Raw genomic sequence first — 20,735 nt, 5'->3', positions numbered from 1 at the left:
AGCTGTGCTTGTTTGTTTTGTGAGCCCATTTACTTTGTGGCTTACTTTTCATTTCTTGATTGAAGCCTCACAAGACTCGTAATTTAATTGTTTTAAACATTTCAATATATTTCATTACCAGCATTCACTCTGTTCTTCATATGGCAATCATTGTCTTTATTTTTAATGGTGGCAGTTTTTTCTGAACACATGAAGACAAGTGTTAAGAAAAATGTCATGATTTTATGCTATTTTAATGACAAAACCAGAGTAGAAACAGAAACATATGTAGACAGAAGTGGGACAGCACATGTGTGTTGGGAGGGAGGAGGGGTTTCGAGATGTGCAGTATGGCAAGGAAAATCACACTTGAAAATATTCTCAGAAGTGCAATTGGCCATCAAATACACTAAAATAGTTCCAAAAATCCAGGGTTTTCAGGTGTGTGAGTAGTGGATGATGGAAGTGGCTGCCTGGGTAGCTCTCTGTGCACATCAGGTTCTGCCTCAGCCACACACAGCAGCAGGCTGGGGCTGAGGTGACAGCATGGCCATTGGTTTGGGGCTGGGAGGATGGGTCACTTGGCCCCCTTAGCAGCCTCATAAGGGAGTCTAGGAGCACTGCCCTGAAAATCCATGTTTTTTTCTGATGTATCTGCAGTGTGGGGCTCGGTGAATGTTGCTTCTGACCACCACTGACTGAGAAGTCTGCAGGGAGCTTTACCTGTTTTCTTTTTGTCCTGGTGGTGCTAATCTTCTGTCTCCTGGTTACTTTTTAACCCTTTCCTTTGAATGAGGCATGGAGTAGTTAGAAATTAGTGTTGTGGAGGTGAAGAGAACCCTGTCTTTTGGAGAGAGGAGGGGGTGGGAAGGGCTGGAACTCATGCTAGCAAGTGCAGGCTTGTAGTTGGGATGCCTGTGATAGCAGCACTCGGCTTTCTGTAATGCCAGCAGGCTGAAGCTGCCTCAGCAGGCCTGCCACAGGAGTGAAGGGATCTTTTTATTTCATTCAGTGGTTTGTTGAAGACAGCATGGCTACTTGTTCATGGCTGCTAGCCCACAGGTTGCCAAACATCCTGCTGGCTTTAGAGCTGAATACCTTTGCAAGAGCAAAGGAAAATTACAACTGTGACACAGAGGTGTCTGTAGCTGATTGAATAAATACCTGTACTGAATGGGGAGCTGCCACCAGAATTCCAGTTTGGGTCTTATTTTTTTATCTTTTGGGTTATTTTTATAAGCACTTGCACGGAGTCATCTTCTTAGAATTTCCTCTTGCTGCTGGTCATGGTGGAGTCATGCCTTGATTTCTACCACAGGGATTTTCTAGAATGTCTTGGTATGAGTCAGAGCTCCAATAATTAAAAAAATCCAAAAATCCTGGGAAGCAAAAACGAATCTTCCTTGTGCTGCTGTTTTACAACCCAGAGCTGCTGCAGCTTTTATTGCAGCCAATATGGAGGTGAAAGCGAGTAACCCTTTTAGAGCAAGTCTCCAGTGCAGGAGAGCTCCAGGACCTGTAGTGCAGTTAGGTGGAAGTCATCCTGTCACTATTTGTGCCTTCAGCCTCCCCTTTCCCTGCCATGAAGCTAATCCCTGTTCTGCAGTGGGCTGGGCTAGTGCACTGGTGGTACAGTGACCGTGTTCCCCGCTGTGCTCCATGGTTACCCTGAAGCTGTGAATGGTAGTGTCGATATCAAATGTCAGTGTCTCTATTTTTCTCTCTTGGTCACTCTCTTTGCAGGTGTTCAGAACGGACCTGATCACTGCCATGAAGTTACATGACTCCTTCCAGCTGAACCCTGATGAATACTATGTGCTGGCAGATCCCTGGAGGCAGGAGTGGGAAAAGGGAGTTCAGGTGCCAGTTAGCCCAGGGACCATCCCAGAACCAGTAGCCAGGTATAATTTGGAGGAATGGGAACAAATACACACATGTTTGTGCTAGCAGCTTACGCCTGCATTGCCTTGGCTTCCTGAGCTTTATTGTGCAGTGCCCAGCTAGGAAGGCCTTGGTTCTCAGAGATGAAGAGCAACCTGGAATCACCTTTTGGAACAGTCAGAGAGGTCAAAAGTCAGGCCTATTCTACCCATGTCAAACACAAATGTCAGAGAACTGTTTTTGGCAACGGAGTGTGATAACAGAACCTTTAAAATGGCTTCTATTTTAGGGCAGACTTGAGCTTACTTATCATTGCTGGAAGAGCCCTTCTCTGGCACTCCCTCTGCTTATTTCCAAGCCATAGGTTCTTTTCGAGGAGCAATTGGACAAACCAGGCTTAAGGGCTAGAGAAAACACAGCAGTTACTTTATTTTCATAGGGGTTTTTTTGTGATTTCTTTTATTAACCTAAGAAATTGATTGTACAACATTTCAACTGTTTTAAGAGCCCTCCAGATGTTCATGTAACTAAATAATGTGAGATTTTCTAGCTCTTATCCAAAAATCCCTTATTTTCCTTGCCATGTTTGTTAAACTATTTCCTGTTTCCAATTAAACTCTGCAGTTCTAAGGGCAGCAGTGTGCTGCAGTCCATTTTATGCTTATTAGGGATAGGGGAAAATAAGAGCAAGGATTTTTGCCATTTGATCATTCTAGATCTCTTTGAGTCAGTCCAGGCTGGCCCATAAGGCATTACCAAAGGACCTACCAGTGCTGGTGGGGCCACAGCAGCTCAATCCTTGGTACACAGCAAAAATTTTGTGATGATAGAATACTGACTGCTTCTTGTAAGGTGTGTATCTGTCACCTTTAGCCTTGGATTAAGCCTCAGGAAGGTTTGTTAGTGTTGATTTTGTTCTGTGCAGCCACTTGCGGAGTGCCCCACTAGGAGGGACTAACCTGCACATCAGGGAAATCCTGTCCATTCTTCTTCTAAAGGATTGGACCTGGAGCTCCAAGGACAACCTAGCATTTTGCTCTCTGCTCTGCAGTATAGGAGATGGGGACATACCCTTTCCCTGTTCCACACTGACCTCTCCCAGTCCCTGCAGAAACACACACACACCCAGTAGATGTGCACTCACATTGCCTGCTCCTCACTGATTCCTCTCTTCAGCATCTCCTGAGGCTGTGGGAGTGCCACACACCTGGGGACTTGGGCAGAGGAAAAACCTCCCAGGGGATCCTTGCCCTGTATCTGTCAGGGAGATGCTTTGGTGGCTATAGCAGGTCCAGGTACTCACTTAGAAGAGAGCTGTTCTCTGCCAAAGGGCAATAGAGATGTTGCTCCAAATTTAAGATGGTAAGAGACAGGGAAAGAAGGCATCACAGCTGGGGTATTGGCACAGCAGGCACCACTCCTTGTTTTCTGCTGAGCTATCTTGTGTAGTCCTACTGAGCACCTGCTGGCCAGAGGAGCCCATTGATGCCTGATTATTGTCCTCTTCACTCCCTCACAAAACACTCAGAGAGCCCTGCCTTGCTGCTGGAGTGCAGGAACTGCTCTGATCCTGAATTTGGGAGGGAAGGGGGTAGGTCTGTGCATGGAATAAGCAACAGACAGATCATAGCTGGGGTAGGATAGGAGCCAAAGCTGTACAAGGAGCTGGTGCTAGTAAGGAACATAACAGTGAATAAAAGGTAGTGTCTGGTGAGGGCAGAGGAGCAGGAGGCAGGAGTGAGGCTGTGTGGAGATTCACTGTAGACATGTGGTCAGAATGACAATTCAGCTTTCAGTGTGTCCTGAGGGCTGCCTTTTTAAAATTTCTTTCTAGCCCAGAAATAAAGACAGGAAAGGGAGTTGTTTTGAGGTCAGAGTCACTGTGCTTGTTTCTTCTGTGCCACTACTGTGGCAGGGTGCTGCCCAGAGGTTATGATTTCCACAGAGAGGTACTCTGGAAGGAATTTATTTGGAGAGAAGTGCCCAGTTTAAAGTACATTCTCTGTGAAGATGCAGTAGTCTTTGCAATATGACCAGAAACAGTTCAGGCAGTGCAGTTAGGCTGGCAAAGTCATTCACATTTGTATTTTTCACAGCACCTCAGAAGCTCCAAATTCAGCATTTGGCTCTTGCTCACCATTTCTCGTTGTCTGAAATAAGTAGAAGAAGGGAAGCTTGAGGGATGTACAAAGCTGAGAAAGGTAGAGAATTTACAGAGATTTGTTTGTGCAAATACAGCAGCAGCAGATCAGGGTTTCTGCTAGGAGTTAACACGCTGGACCTCGGATGGGGGCAGAACAGAGTGGGGTGTGGAGGCTGTCCTGCTCCTTGTGGGGCTTAGGCTGTTACCAGCAGAGAGTTGTGGCAACACTGGGTGGTGCAATCTCCTCTCTTGCAGCACTAGCACCCCAAAAAATCACCTCCAGTGGTAGTGTAGCAGGCAGGCATTTGGCAGTGTGGCCTGTTGCTCCTGGAGGGACCGGGGTTGTGTTGTGAAGCAGGCTTCATCCAAGCTCAATTTCAGTATGTGCTGTTGATTAAGAGAAAGGGCAATGTCCTCTACTGAGACAGCCAGAAATACTTCTTTTTTCCTTGAATGTTCTTATGGTCAGTATTTTAGTTAAACAGATTGATATAAAAAAAAGTTTTAAAACATAGTTTAACGTGTGTATAGATAGCAGCCACTATGTAATAGAGCGTCCCTGCTTTGGCTTTAGCAAGTGTGAATTTCAGGTAAGAGAAAGCACAGCTCTGTCCTCTAATATTTAATTTTACTTAGAATTCTGGCAATGAATTGGATTTCTAGACAACTCCAGTTAAGTTCTTAACTCTAGTCAAGTTCTTACAATACCACAAATCAGTTTTGGAAGTGCAGGGAACTGTTTTTCCACCTCTGTGGTGCCAGGTGGTTGCTGGGATGGTTAGGTGGCTGCTGGTGGTGGCTGTTAGTCACTTAGAGCAGAGCATTTTGAATTCTCTAGAGCTGAGCCTCTCAGCACTCCTCATGCCTGCCTGCCTGTCTGTTTCAGAGTGGTGTCCGAGACGAAAGCCGTCACCTTCACGCGGCCCAGGAAATTCATCGTGTCCTCGGGCGCGGAGCCGCCGGAGCTGGGCTACGTGGACATCCGGACCCTGGCAGACAGCGTGTGCCGCTACGACCTCAACGACGTGGACGTGGCATGGCTGCAACTTGCCAATGAAGAATTCAAAGAAATGGGTGAGCAGTGAGGGATTTGTTGCCTTTTTTTTTTTTTTTTTTTTTCTTTTTCAAGCTGGCAATCTTAAGAATAATTTCAGGGAGAAAGAAGAAGTAGTAGAGGTATGAGGAGATAATAATTATATGAGCAGAGCTGATGTGATTAAGCCCTAAGATAGATGCCTTCATAACTCCTGTGTTGTATCTGCTTAGACCTGGTCTCAGACCTTAGAATCTGGCCATATGTTTTGTTGTTTTCTCTGCTGCTTTCCATCTCACGAAGTTCCCAGTTTGCCATCTTGGTTCTCAAAGGGAATGTCGGAGAGACAAAGGTAGTTTTTCCATGTAGTCCTATTTATTTATTTTTGTCTTCAGCACAAATCTGTGTTGTCATTTTAGCTCATAGTGTTTGGTACAGAGAAGGCAAGACAAGTTGTTTGTCAGGCTTAGAGAATCTGTGCCAGCTGAGTGGCACAGGGCATGGGACAGGAAGGAATTCCTGCACTGATTTATTGGAGGGAGCTCCCAAGCCTCACTGTGTCTGTGTGCTGTAGTTCCAAATCAGGAGGAAGAGCTGTCACAAGGGGAGCTTTTCTGCAGAGTGGGTTGTGTGAGGGAAAGGACACAGGGAGAGGGGCAAATTGGAACATTTTCTTGGTTAGCTGAGTGCTTCAGGAGAGGGTCTCAGTGGAACTGAATAGGATGTGAGTCAGCACAGAACTTCTGCCGCATTGTTTGGCTGAGGGAAAATGCTGTGCCAGATAGAAGGGGTTTGGACATGTTGGTGAACACCTTTGGTTTTTGTTTTGGCGTTGTGGCAGTTCCCTGCTTTGAGTTGCAGTTTAGTCAAACATGTTTTACCTGGCTGTAGCCCATAGATGGCATGACTGAAGAACTGGTAAAGCACAAAATGACCATTTATAACTCTGTTTCTCCTTTTTAAACCAACACATAAAAGAAACAAATTATGTCTTGGCCTGGTCTCTTATCCAGGACTTTTTTCCAGATCTCACATCAGCCCTACTCAGGTTTAGTGTTGGGCTTAGAGGATTTCAGTTTACAATTTCAAAGTTTAGGTTACCTTCAGGAGAACAGCAGCAGCAAGTTCCCTTGGCTTTTCTTAAGGGAAAAATACTTTTTATTGTTTGCCTGGTATCCTTATATCCAGTCTATCTGTTTTTTGCCAAAACCAGAAGAGGGATCCTATAGTGGGGTGTGAGCAGCACAGGAGGGGCAGATTTGTACCTCTGCAGGGAGCCCCATTCTGCTACATCAGCATAACCTTTAGAAGTACATGCTGCACATGGCACAGTGAACAGCTAGAATTTGTTGGATCTTGTGTTTTGGTGTAGTTTCTTGTAGTTTGTTTGCTCTAAATCGTTACCCGCTCAGTTTTGCTGTATGCAGAGGGAAGGAAATGCTCCTGTCAGTACCAGGCAGTGTGTTTGGGGTCTTGAAATTTGTTCTTGGGTGCTTGGTCAGACACTGCACATTGCAGGTACTACAAGTGGGCATCTGAAAAGTGAGCTACTTCCTGATCTGCACCTGAAGCACTTCCTTACAGTGCCCCTGGGGCCGTGAGTTCCCTGGTTTTTGTTTGATCCCTGTAGGAGTGCTTCAGGTACTGAGAACATGCAGTGGTTCTGTAAAAGAATGACTGTGAACATCTGAACAGGAGCTGCAGCCCCTGCTTCCCTTTCTGTGACCCTTGCAAATGCACAGGCAGTCAGTCACATGTCTAAGGGTCACTTACAAAGTGAGAGCAGATACAATTCAGTTGCAAGCTGGTGTAAAACCTGCCATCATGTGCTTTGCTGGTGCAGCAGTTCTGGGTCGCAGGGAAAAATCCTTTAATCAGCAGGATTTTAGATGTTCCCTCTTGGCTCCTTTTCAGCTGCTCAGTTTGGGTAGCATGGGATGTGTTGATCCCTGCTGCAAGGATTGACCTGTCAGTGAGGGAAGCTGAAGTACTTTGGTGGAGTGTTTCTCTTCTGATCTGGAGGAGGTAGAGAGGTTTTTTACTCTTTGTTTTGTGGAAATTTTGGCTCAGTTTTTCACAGGGAGAGCTGAGAGTTTTCTTGTTAAAACACCCATCCTGAGGTGGCCATCTCTTGTCTGTCCTGGTTTCAGCTAGGATAGAGCTAATTTCTTCTCAGTAGCTGTTACAAGTAGCTGTGGTTTGGATTTTTATTAGTAGCTGTTACAAGTGCTGCGGTTTGGATTTCTAATGAGAATGGTGTTGATAACATGCTGATATTTTGGAGTCTGTGGTTATCCTAAGTCAGGGGCTTTTTTTCTTCCTTTTCTTTCCTTTTTTGTTTCATGCTCTGTCAGGGAGGAGGTAAGCAAAAGAAACTGAAAGGGAGTATAGCCAGGACAGGTGACCCAAACTCACCAAAGGGATATTCTACATGTAGAAGGTCATGCCCAGGATATAAACTGGGGGAGTCACCTGAGAAGGGAGGCCTTTCAATTTCAAAATAAATCTGAATTATAATATACCACAACGTAATGGGTCTGTAGCCTTGTAATGAATAATTTTCTGATGGATGCTGTTGGAAAAGAGGAAATCTGACATGAGATACTGCATTTAGTTATTGTCTCAGATTTGATGTTGCATTTATTACAGGTTTTCACTTTTTAAAACAAATTAATTTATTGTTGTAGGGTCTGATGAAGACCTCAGTTGGGATTGCATCCCGTTGGGCTGGATAAACCAACTGTTGTTAGAAACTGCAGATTCCTTCCAAGTATCATAGCAGATTTTGTTATTGATTTTCTCCCCCTGCTCCATCACTTGGTTCAAAATACTTTCAAATCTTTCATCAGAGTCAACATCTGGGTGGCAAAATTGGAGAAAAAGCCATAGATGGTGCTGTCCCAGAAGGAAAAATGAGAACAAGACCAAGAAGCCAGAACCAGTCTTGGAAAGTTTTTTTTTTTTTAGAAGTTGAAAGATTTGGACAATCCACTTTTGTTAGTTTAATACACTTGTAAGACAACCTTGCCATTTTTTTTTTTTTAGTTTCCCTGGTTTATGCTGGAGCAGGCATGATTGTCTAGGAATGAAATGTGTCTATGTGGGGATTGGCTGTGTCTACTCAGCTGTTAAGAAAGAAGGTGGAGCTGTTTGTGGTGATGGTTATCACTCTCCTTCAACTCCTGAACAACTCCTGTTTTGCAGGGATGCTGGAGCTGGATGAGTACACCATGGAAAGGGTGATGGAGGAGTTTGAGCAGCGCTGCTACGATAACATGAACCACGCCATCGAGACGGAGGAAGGGCTGGGGATTGAATACGATGAGGATGTTGTCTGTGACGTCTGTCAGTCTCCAGATGGAGAGGATGGCAATGAAATGGTGTTCTGTGACAAATGCAATATTTGTGTGCACCAGGTATGGCAGCAGCAGGGTGTCAGGTGGTAACAAACTTTGCCAAAAGGGCAGTCAGAAGGGACACATGTGGGGTTTATTCCAGAGAGCTGTGCTAAAAAGGCACTACTGTGTGACACCTTTCTGTGGTAGTTCAGAAGTTTTCTTAACATAAGAGATGCAGTTTTAGCCTATCTGTTTCCACGGATGCTTCTTACACTGGCAGATGCCTTCCCATCAGCCTGTCCTTCCTTCCCAGCGTTAACAAGTTTCTATTGCCATTCATGTTTGGAAAAACTTGTCTGGTGAGCAGGAAACACATTTTATGGCATGTTACTTAACTGCTTTTGTACTAATGATAAAGGACTAGGCCTGTGACAGCTCTAAGTACAAATGACTATCCCACAAGATACACAGAGCAAAGCTGGTATTTTCAGACCTGTAGGGTTTCTCTACCCACATCAAACCTAAACTTAAGTGCATTAAAGCTGATAGTAATTGGGATAGAGGGCTCCGTAAAGATGCAATCTTCTGAAAAATGCGCTCTTAATTATTCGCCATCCTGCATTTTTCCCTTTGGAGTAAAAATAACTCGGAGAGTTGCGCGAGGCTGCGTGTAACCAAAGACAGACGGTGGTGTTTGCTTTGCTCTCTTTGCCCCCGCTGCTGGTGGGGACGCAGGCGTGCTATGGGATCCTGAAGGTGCCCGAGGGCAGCTGGCTGTGCCGGACCTGCGCGCTGGGCGTCCGGCCCAAGTGCCTCCTCTGCCCCAAGAAGGGCGGCGCCATGAAGCCCACCCGGAGCGGCACCAAGTGGGTGCACGTCAGCTGTGCTCTCTGGATTCCAGAGGTGGGTGCTGCTTGCTGCTCGGAACCCTGGCTGCTGGGAATTGTAGACTTTCTGTGCTGGAAGGCACTGACCCCCAGGAGAACACTGCATTTGACCTGAGGCCGTGGGGAAGGATTCCAGAATGGAATGATAGAACTGGGGTTATGGGTGTGTAGTTTGAATAGAAGTGTGTAATATCACAGGGTGAAAAACACAGAGTTTAAGTGTTGGAGAGGATAGATAAATATAATTATTCATAAATAATACAGCCAGGATGAGAACAGTCCTCTCTGCTAGCCGGACAATGCCCCTGCCTACAGATGGGTCCAGGGGTCAGATGGACTGTTCCATCTCACCCCCCAAAATGTATGGTTCACCTGCACCTGTACCCTCCCCTAAAACATCAAGTGCATGTAACCCCATTGGCCCAAGCCTTGTTCCAGCCCACCTTGAAGCTCCTTGAAAAGGGGGCTCCGAGGGGCCACACGGCCTCTTGGAACTTCCCCCCTCTTGGAACTTCCCCTCTCCTAGAGCATCCTTTTGTTTCTCCCCTCCCCCACCCTCTCAAGCCTCGCCATGTGCTGCATCTGGCAGCTCAAGGCAGGACCTTTTCTCCATCCCTAATAAACCTGATATCCCAAGAGCAGCCTTGAGAGATCTCTCATCTCCATTCATTTATACCGTCCCAGCGACAGCGCTCCCTACATTTAAGGTTTTAGAATATAGTAATATACATAAAGCAAGATGGAGGTTTTAGGGCAGAGGGCGATCCTTCCTTCTTCACCTTCTTCTTTGTGGGTTTGGGTGGTGTTGTGCAACTGGACAGAAAAGTCCACATTGTGGACTTTGAGTGATTAGTTATTGGGTTAAAAGTAAAAATAATGTAGGTGTCATTTCTTAATTGGACAGTTTATCCTTAAAGGCCTTGTAGAGAGAGGGAGATACAGCTCAATTTTTAGTTTGTTAGAGTGAGGTGGTGTAGAACTCACAGTTTGTGAGACTGTAACATAGATAAAAACTAATAAGCATCTGAGTCCCAACAAGAAATACCATCTCACACATTTAGTCCTGACCCTGGCAAAAAAGAAGCAAAGACTCCACAGGTGCTGGTCCTGGGATTCTAGGAGAGAAAAAACCCTCCTTAAAGCATTGTTTAACTTCAAAATGAGGTATAATAGTGACTTGGTTAGGTAAAAAATCTGGCAGGGGATGATGCTTCACCTGTAATGAAACTAATTAAATCCCCTTTGTCAATCAGAATTAGGCCTTGGAAAATGAGGCCTTTGCTGCTGGCCAAGCTCATTTAACAAGGACACCAGATATCATTTCACTTTGTAAACAGAACATTAAAGGTGAATCAGGAAAGTTTGAATCTGATAGAATTCCTCTGGGTTCTCATAGTCAAAGTGTTCATCCTGTATAATAATTTTAAATTGGTGGGCCTTACCTTGAAACTGGTTGGTTTGTTCACAAAGTGAGAAACTGTTTCCTTTTTTAAAAAATAATTTTAGATCCTGATAAACTGAGGAATCTGGGACACACTAAGTTACATAAACACACAAGGATTTTGACTTCTTTAATAAAACTGTTTATTTTTTTCAGTTAACAGTGTCATAGTCACTCCAGGTTTTTGCCCATTTTTCTCTTAGGTGAGCATCGGAAGCCCTGAAAAAATGGAGCCCATCACAAAAGTTTCCCACATTCCCAGCAGTAGGTGGGCACTTGTGTGCAGCCTTTGTAATGAAAAAGTTGGAGCTTCTATACAGGTAATTTAACTATACAAGTAACCACAGGTGTTTTCTTTTGTCAGTTTTTAGTAGATAGGAAAATGTGTTGTTTGTTGTTACTATGGACATAACTGAACTGATCTGTACCCCAGAGCATTTTTACACTGGGCAGTGTTGTTTCACGTGCTTATTTATTTTGGGGTTGTTAGCTGGAAGCACCTGTAGATTCTTTACAGTGGAAAACCATTCAGAAATGTTAAAAAATCCTTTTAAGAAAAAATTAAAAATCTATAAAGACTGAGAAAACATATTACCAAACCTCAGATTTTTAAAAGAGGAGACACGGGGACAGCAGACAAGATGTTGATCTCCTTTACTTGAGAATAAGTGATGGACTTGAGAATAAATGTAAGGACAGGTGACCCATCTGGGGCAGTGTTGTGCTTGTGTAGAAAAAGACAGTAAGATGTAGCTCAGACTTGTGGTGATGCTCCTCATCCTCAGAGCACTTCCAGCAGCAAAACAATCCTCAGGAAGCTCCCTGAGACAGAGAGGGATGATACTCAGTCTCATAAGGGGGCTGAGGTAGAGCTCTTTCTTCTGGGGCTAGCCTGGTGTTACAGGATCCATGGTGGTCAGATCAGCATTAAGACACAAGAATGGTTCAAGTCTTACACTACTTTGAAATGAGTTTATATCATTTCCATTTTCTCCTCTGCCTCAAGTTATGTGATTGAGGCTGCCAAGAAGAGCTGTAAATCAGCAACACAGCAGTAGTTCCAGTGAAATCTATCACAGTCCACTTCCATGTGAGGAATGTATGAAATAGTAAGTGTTAACTAGAGAAAATAAATCTGTCCACAGCATATAAATTTGCAACCATAATCCCTCCTTGCAGGGCCATCCGCTTCCTCTTGGCTGCTGTTATGTAGCTGAAGCTGTTTTTGTCTGTTCTCCAGGCCACGTTCTGATATGTGCCCAACAATTAGGGAAAGTGGCAGCTGGAAGTGTGTGTCAGGCTGGTCAGGGAGCAGCTGCAATGAGCTGGGAAAAGCAAGACTGCATATTCCCCCAGGTTCAACAGATTTCCTCCCAGTGAGACAGGCTTTCCCCTCTTCTCCCAACAAAACATGAGCTGCAGTAAGAGCTAATTATGGCTAAAGCACTTCTCTTTACTGCCCAGTGTTCCAGTTGGGATGCTCCTGGCCTGTTTGTTAGTAGGAGAGGAAAGGGCAAAAGATGTTTTGGTATTTTTTAATTCCTTTTATATGTTGCTTTTATTAAAGACTGCTCATTTAAAACCTGTACAGTTTGAACCCTGCCATACCTTTATAAGCCATCTGGCTGCTGAGTCAACCTGAGTAGGAAAACCCAGAGGGGAGAAAGATTTGGCTTCTTTACAAAACACTGTATAAACATCCCAGTGCATTGTGTTGCTCTTTCAGGGTCGGTGGCTTGGTGTTTCCTAGTTAGGATCACTAATGCTCATTTCCATTTCAAATCCTGTTCCCCAGAAATGTGAGTGGGTCCAAACACATATGTATGTGTACTTGTATATCTATACACATATTTATATGTATTTAAACCTTTCAGCTGGTGGCTGGTGGTATGTATGATAGCATTTTGCAAAAGGAAATTAGATATAATGGAAATGAAGTGCTAAATCAGCTGAACTGGTGCCCACCACTCTATGATGGCTGGGTTCACGAAGTAGGAAGAAAAATGACAACATTTGAATTTCCTGTTCTCCTCCTTTCCTAGGTGAAGTGAAGGCTGTGAAATGAAGTAATGGTTGACAGTGATTTAATATTTGACATTATAAAATTGGGATAAAGGGAAAAAAAATTCCCTTTGGTTGAGGCCGTTTGGATAACATGGGTCCAGGTGCTGGGAAAGACTTTTAATTAAAAGTCTCAGACTGGCCTGGAGCCACCACAGTGTTTCTTTTTTTCCCCCTTGTGCTGGCACATTCCAGAGGGGAACATTTTACTTCAGTAATGGTGCTATATACAAGTGGCTCTGGTGTCAGTGGGGATGTTCCTCTTATGGGGTTTTTTTCATGGAATAGCCTGGTGGGGCTAGAGGTGGGAGTTAAACACTCCTGTCCCTCTGGACCATTTGATCCTTGCCTGGCCTGGAAGCACTAAGTCATAACCCTAATTAAAGAGAGCAAGGAAGTACGTGCAGCTTACAAGCAGAGCATGGTGACATGGTTCTTCTTCCAAAGCAGCCCCGACTTCTCCAACAGTTTTAGGCAGTGTGCATTCTTAACTTTTGTATTTATTTGGTTAATTGTAATTTATTTTCTCTAGTGTTCAGTGAAAAACTGCAGAACAGCCTTTCACGTCACCTGCGCGTTTGACCGCGGCTTGGAGATGAAGACCATCTTGGCAGAGAACGACGAGGTGAAGTTCAAGTCCTACTGTCCCAAGCACAGCTCCACCAAGAAAGCGGACGCTGAGACTTTGAGTGAAAGCCCAGGTCAGGAGAACAGGAATGGGATTCAGGACAGCTCCCTTCCTGCCCACATGGACCCCTTCCACACCATGGATCAAAACCAGGAGGAGGCCCACAGGGTCATCCTCCGCAAGCAGAAGCTCCAGCAGCTGGAGGACGAGTTCTACACATTTGTTGAGGCTTTGGAAGTGGCCAAAGTGCTGCGGCTGCCTGAGGAGTCGGTGGAATTCCTTTACCAGTACTGGAAACTGAAGAGGAAATCCAATTTCAATAAGCCTTTGATTACCCCAAAGAAGGATGAGGAGGACAATCTGGCTAAACGGGAGCAGGATGTTCTGTTCAGGAGGCTGCAGCTCTTCACACACCTCCGGCAGGACCTGGAGCGGGTAAGCCCCGCCACTGGCCACAGTTAGCCCAGTTCCCAAACTGTGTTCACCCCAAGCTGCAGCTCAGCTCACAGCTGTGCTGTCAGGCAAGGCCATTAACACTAAATTTCTCCAGAGCACAGCAATTGCCCTTTGCACACAGAGGTCAGTCACGGGGCCAGCAGGTCTTGGTGTGTAGCATTCAATCACCTGCAACTGCACTGTCGTGTTTTCGCTTGTGCCTTTTTACTGATTAACTCTGAAGGCTGTGGACTGTACTGCAGCCCCCAGCTGAAGCCTTTTCAGCCTTTAAGGACTTTCCATGCTCCTTTCACCCAGTGAAAATGATGATGAAACTTAGCTTGTTTTGTAGCAGATCTGTTTTTCATTGGCATACCAGAATAGGATGATGTTGCCCTGGACTATCTGTGTAGGTTTGGGAGGTAAATGATGTTTGATTTATTTAGGTTTTGAACGTTTGAAGAACAGTTCTGTAGGATCAGTTTGGTGTTTCAGTAAGTACATCTGATCCTGAATTCTTTTCTTTTTGGATTAATTTAAGAGCTCTTAGAGCCAGATAGAACACTGAAATTAGTTTCTCATGTCCCTACAGCACATGCTTATGTAGGTCATGGATGAAAGCTAGCTCAGGAGGTCCTACCTCAGTAACCTGTAGGTGAACCAGAGCCTTTCTTTCAAAATACTGTCTAATTTTTAAATCGGGACAGCAGGTTCTCATGGATGTACTGCATCCTTTGTAAAGGATCCTGATGTCTAATTACTCTTACAACTAATTTTTTCTTCTGATTTTTATCTTAGTTTCAACTCTAGCCCATGGCCATTCTGTAGCTGTTCAGATGGCCCAGATCCTAGCTGTTACCTGGGATCTTTTGTTCTTGCTCCATGTGCTCAAGCTTTCTGGTCATCTTCTCTTTGATCAGCTAAATAATTAGAGTTTGTAACTATGTTCCCTGGATCTTAAATGATTCTGTGTGCATCCCTTCCATTTCTAAATGTGATGTCAAAACCGGATATGTGATTTTAGTAATATTTTTAATGTTTTACTAGTCTGTTTCCACTGATTGTACATCTTGAAAAAGGGACCTTTGCAAAAGCAAACACAGATGAGTCCACAAGGCTGTAACACAGGGCACCACCCTGTAATGAGAGAGAGGAACCCTGGAATGAGAGAGGAATTGTCTACCTCTACTTCTCAATCATTCCCTCATCTGGGAAGAATTTAATACTGAGTACATTCAAGGATTTCCAACATTTTCCTAGATTTCGTGTGTCTGTAACTCAGGTGTTTGTAGAAGTTACTTCTGTGGTATGGTTCTCCAAATCTGATGGAATAAACTGTCAATTAAATTGCCTGTCAATTCAACAGGTAATTTGTCAGTTAAATAGACTGTTCTCTAAGAATTGTGTTGAAGGTGGTTAAATTTAAATGGTTTAAATTTCAATTGTACACCATTTGTTTAAAAGGTGTATAATACTCCACCTGAATTAATTCAAAGCACAGGTAAGGGCAATACCCTGTGAATAGAATTCCTGTAAAACCCATCCCCTTGCTGTCTTCCAGGTGCGTAACCTCACTTACATGGTGACGCGGAGAGAAAAAATCAAGAGATCTGTTTGCAAAGTTCAGGAACAGATATTCAACAGCTACACAAAGCAGTTGGAACAAGAAAGAGTTTCAGGTATGCCTCAGTGTTCCCTTCCTCATGTTAGAGCACAGGGACAAGGTTTGCTTGCAGGCTGTGAAGGACAAACAGGGCCTCATTTGTTCTCATTTCATTCCTCAGAAAGATGAATACCTTTAAAATTACTGCAGTGGCCAGATTATCCTTGAACTATTGAGTAACTAATAATCCATATTTTAGATGGCATCAGTGAGATTGGCTTGCTGGTTGCTTTTTGCCTCTGTCTCTGAGGAGCATCTTTGTCTAAGTAGACAGAAGAGTGCTAGGACTTGTGTTTACTACAAGTGTCATTAGGCACAGGTAGAGGAAGATAAAACCAAGCCAGCAGGATGTTGCAAAACCATGACATAGCCACAGAGTTGTAGTTATGACCTAAAAGAGCAGGACGGGCACCAAATACACATTTCTGATGTGAACACGTCAGGCATGAGGAGCAGAGTTAAAACAGGTACATTGAAAAACTGGTATTTATCTACACAGCTGTGGGATTGCTTTGCTTGAACTTAGTTTGCTTCCGTGCAGGTGTGCCTTCCTCATTCTCCTCCATGGAAAACACGGTGCTGTTCAACAGCCGGTCGCTGGGCCCCAACGCCCCCAAGATCGAGGACCTGAAGTGGCATTCTGCGTTCTTCAGGAAGCAGATGGGCACATCTCTGGCCCACTCCTTGAAAAAACCCCACAAGAGAGACAGGGTAAGAGACAGGTCTGGGAACGACAGCAAATCCCTGCTGAGGCAGCCCAGCCCGAGGGAAGGAGGCGCAGCTCCAGGCAGCTTTTTAAATTTTGACAAGCCCTTCGCTGAGACACGGGTTGTATCGGCGCAGCAGAAAAGCAGCGCCGTTCTACCAGAGCACAGGAAGAGAAGAGACAATCGCCCGCAGTGCGAGGTGGCGAAAGCAGAGCTGAAGGAAAAGACTTCTAAACAGAACCACAAACCGCTGAGACCCACGGAACTCTCTCAGAGGCAACTGGAAAACAAAAGGGCTGTGAACCACTCCGGTGGTAGGTCAGCGCCTGGCACTCGGAGGGATATAGTGCCTAAATGTAACGGGGGTCTGGGCAAAGTAAACTCTCATCAGACAGTAGTTAAAGTGCCTACCACGCCCACGAGCCCGGGGAAAAACTGGGGCGGATTCCGAATTCCAAAGAAGGGGGAGAGGCAGCAGCAGGGGGAGAGCCTGGAGGAGACCTGCCGCCAGAACTCCGGCTACCCCTACCTGGGCGTGGGCAGAGTTCCAGCCAAGGAGAGGACGAAAAGCAAGTTAAAGCCTGACAGTGAGAACGATGGCTACGTCCCCGACGCCGAAATGAGCGACTCGGAGACAGAAGTGGCTGAGAAGAAGTGCAGGCAGCAGAGGCTCAGTCCCAGCAGCAGCATCGGCAGGAGGACAGACATTATTCGGAGGAGCATCCTGGCGACCTGACTGGAGACAGCGATGGGGGCACCAGAGTCACTGCCTACAAGCCAACTCCACCTTACTCATCAGTGTGAGAGAGGAGCATTCTTGGAGCTACAGACTGACAAAATGAAAGGCCATTTTTTCTGAGTTGTATAAGTATGTTTACATGCACTTAAAGCTGTTTTAAGCTCTTTGGTTTTGTTTTATTTTGTTGTTTTTTTTTTTTTCCTCTGCCCCATCCACACCCCCCACCCTCCCCATTTCTGTGAGAAGTTGGAATCTCCCTTATTTGCAATTTTCTTGAGTAGGCAAAAAAGTGACATCACTACTAAAACAGGAGTTGGGATGCACATAGCTCACAAAAATCTTTTAAAAGGGGCTGGATGTGGGGTAGGCAGAATCAGGCTGTATTCATCCCTTCTAGCTAAAAGGCACTGAAACTTTGACTCCCTTCCCCTGACTTCTGGAAAAGCACAAGCTCTTAATTTAACTCGTGTGTATTGAATGGAAGATGGTTGTTAGACCATACTGCACTGCACTGGTAAGTCCCAGTAGAAATGCTCTCTGTCCCTGGGCAGGGACAACTCTTTCTTCTCTCTTTGCAGAATGTGTTCTGTTGTGTTCAGTTTGAGCACAGGTGGCAGCTCAAACTATGCTCCAGAGTTTACTAAGTGATGACCAGGCACAGCCACAACGTTGCACTGGAGGAGGAGGAAGGGACAGGGCAGGGCTTGAAAGATTGGGACTGACACAAAGGATGTTTCCAAATGGCTCAGTTCTGAGCAAGGAGCAGGTTTGGGGGTTCCAGCACTCCATGGAATAACCTGTCACCCATAGTCAGGCACCTGCTTTTGGGAGTGTGATGACAATTCCAGACAGAAGTTTTCTATGGCACTAGGCAGGAGGATTTCCCAAAGGCCACCACAGATGCACTAATGATATGTACTGGGAGAGTCAGGCTTATGACACTAAAAGGTTGCTTTAAATGGACACAAATATATATTTTTAAATAGGGTAAAACACAAAGGCAATACATTGTGATTAGCTCTTTACAGTCAAGCAAAGAAAAAACTATTTCGTTCTATTATGGATTAGATTTGATGGAAAAGGGAACTTGTATTCTGACTGTGTACTTTTTTAATAATTGCAAGTGGCAATAATGAGTAAGCTGTGAGCAATAATATAAACAGGTCGTGAGGATACTGTTTTGTACTGAGTAGAGTGAACACATCGCAGTGGAGCATTAGGAGCCTGTACATTTTGGAATTTTTCATAGATGTAGGAGAGGTATGTACCGGTGGAAAAGTTGTAGCAGCAATGTGTTAATGGAGAGACAGGCATAAAGAGCCTCCTTCTCCTCCCCTTTCCCACTCCCAGCCTGCTGTTACGGCATCCACTCACCTTGGAATGCTTGACCTTTGCCTCCCGAGGAGGGAACACTGACAACACACAATTCCTCTGCCATAGGACTGAGGATTCAATCAGAAAATAAAAAAGGCTTAAAACCCTATCTTGCTATGCAAGGTAATGTTATTGATTAAATATTTTACCAGAATGCATCCCTGTTATGTAAGGTAATACACTTTCAAAATCCTGTTGCTGGTCCCAAGAATAATACATAACTTACGGAGGTGATAGTCAGGTAGGGCACTGGTGACTGAGGTTACATAGTCACTCTTGGGATGTCTTCAAAGTACAATCAGCAGACAGAGAAAAGGCCAGTAAGTTCTACTCAACATCCAGCAACATTCTCCAGACAGGCACTGGTATTTTCTGTAAGAAAGAAGCTCATGACCACACAGGAATTGTCAAGCCATGGGTGGAATACCCTAAATTTGGATTCTGAGTAAACCTTTAACCTCACAGCCCTTGGACAGAGGTACCTTGTTAATTTGCACTATATATCAGGAACGCTTATGTTGTGCAGAGTGAATGCCTTAGCTGCTGTGTCCCCTGGCACTGAGGGCAGAAAGCTTTGTGAGGTTTCCAGTGGAGCTGACCCCAAACCAAAAAGGCTGTGGTACGACCAGCTCTGTAAGTTAGTTTTGTCCCTGTGCTTGGCCCTCAGCAGGAGGTGTTACAGGTACTGCAGTGGCAAACCCACCCCGTGTTTTACTGGCATTTGGTGGATTTCTGTTTCCAAGCGTGACCTTTCTTTGTGCTGACTGACCAAGAGATCTTTGATATGATCCGTGTGTTCTGTAGGCTAGCTGAACGTCTGTAGAGTTGCCTGGAATGCCATTTGTTAGGTTATAAACTCACACAGATCTAAATGAAGGGTTCATGTTGTGTACAAATCTTGATTTCAGAAGTTTGAGACAATTGTGATGACATTTGTAAAATTTGTACAGATTTTTCACTATGTGCCTAGCTTTGGTGTCCATTCAGCTGAAATTAATTAAAAGGTGCATGAAGAGAAACAGAAATAAAAAAGTATATGTAGAGATGACTATTTTATATTACATGGCCCAATCCTGTATTTATTTTCTCCCTTTTTTGAAGTATTTCTAAAGACCTAGTTGAAACAGCTGTATTTTTTGTTAAAATATTCCGTAGAATTGTGCCTTTTGTCTGTATGTGAATAAATGCTGTACATTTTTGCAGTATGCTTGCCAGCAGTGGTTTAGACCTCCCCGTATTTGTATTTGGCTTCTTACAAAAACACTTCACTGCAATGGTGTGAACAGCTTTCATGGATTAGTACAGGTATCACCATGCACACTGCAGCTGCAAGATTTTGTAAATTTTTAAGGGTTTTTTTTCAGGACTGCTTGTTACTGACAGCTGTGCCCATCCCATCAACAGCACAACTGTGTGGTTTTGTCCTTGGCATCCTCACAGAGATGTTGCTTACCTCAAAGCATTTACATTTGTAGACAGGATGTAAAAGATCCTTACAAAAATCTCTGTACGTGTTCCACTGGAAAAGGAACATGAGGTTTGAAGCCTTGGGTCTTTGGGATAATCAGGCTGAAAGTTCATTCACACTCTAAACTGCCTGAGATCATGCATTACTTGAGAGAATGTTTTCTTGCACGGCAGGATTTCCAGGAGATGAAGATTCCTCTAACTCCAGATGCAGAAATACAGAATGGACTTGGTGCTGAGCAAGAAAAGCAAGGCAAGGCTGTGAAAGGACACCCAGAGCAATCCATCTTGGAAAAAAAATAAGACATCCCAATTTGGGAGCAACATGGGAGTAGCCTCCTTTAGTCACCTCAGGGAAATGAAAGGAGGTGGTGGGTGTATGATGAGCTCCATGTCACCACATTCCTGTTCATGGTGCTACAAGGCAGATCAGGATAGAAACCTTTTCCTTTCCTGTGTCATCTGCTGGAGTTGCTCTCCTGCCCCTTCCCTTCACCATGAGGTGCTTGTGTCAATCCCTTGTGCAGCTCCTGTTCTGGCAAACAAACAGCACCACATAGGAGCTGCGTCCCAAGGTGAAATGAATATAATCATAATTAACAGGGAAGCACACAGGTGCTGTGTGTTTCCAGGAACAAATACCCAGATCCTGAGAAGCGACTGCCCCTTCCAGCCAGGTTTCACTTCACAGCCAGAGCTTGCCTTTGAAGAGTGAAGGGGATTAATGGCTCACACAAAATCTTCCAGGTGGCCTGTCATCATCTCAGCTGTGCATCATGCAAATGGAAACAAGGTACTTGCCTGCCTCTGTATCACTCTGTTGATTGATGGAAATCTCATCCAAACAGCTGCTTGGAGCTTCTGAAAAATGTATCCATGTTGTTTTGGAGAATCTTCAACATCTTTTAACCAAAACTGAGATTTAGAGATTGCAGTGGATAGAGACATCTATCAAAAAG

At 44.6% G+C, this 20,735-nt stretch overlaps 1 protein-coding gene across 2 annotated transcripts in view; it reads left to right on the top strand.

Moving 5' to 3' along the window:
- The window catches only part of JADE1 (jade family PHD finger 1), a 43,548-nt gene extending 24,030 nt beyond the window's left edge, over positions 1-19,518 (top strand). For both annotated transcript variants that reach the window (XM_077783040.1, XM_021541610.3), the window contains exons 4-11: positions 1,723-1,880; positions 4,890-5,077; positions 8,241-8,452; positions 9,110-9,277; positions 10,906-11,022; positions 13,296-13,826; positions 15,388-15,505; positions 16,031-19,518. In XM_077783040.1, the coding sequence (XP_077639166.1) occupies positions 1,723-1,880; positions 4,890-5,077; positions 8,241-8,452; positions 9,110-9,277; positions 10,906-11,022; positions 13,296-13,826; positions 15,388-15,505; positions 16,031-16,932 (2,394 nt within the window). In that variant the 3' untranslated portion in view covers positions 16,933-19,518. The remainder of the gene's footprint in view (positions 1-1,722; positions 1,881-4,889; positions 5,078-8,240; positions 8,453-9,109; positions 9,278-10,905; positions 11,023-13,295; positions 13,827-15,387; positions 15,506-16,030) is intronic.
- The last annotated feature ends 1,217 nt before the right edge of the window (positions 19,519-20,735 follow it).

This window comes from Lonchura striata, chromosome 4 (genome assembly GCF_046129695.1).
Source record: "Lonchura striata isolate bLonStr1 chromosome 4, bLonStr1.mat, whole genome shotgun sequence".
NCBI lineage: Eukaryota > Metazoa > Chordata > Aves > Passeriformes > Estrildidae > Lonchura > Lonchura striata.
This window is presented reverse-complemented; position numbering and strand designations above follow the sequence as displayed.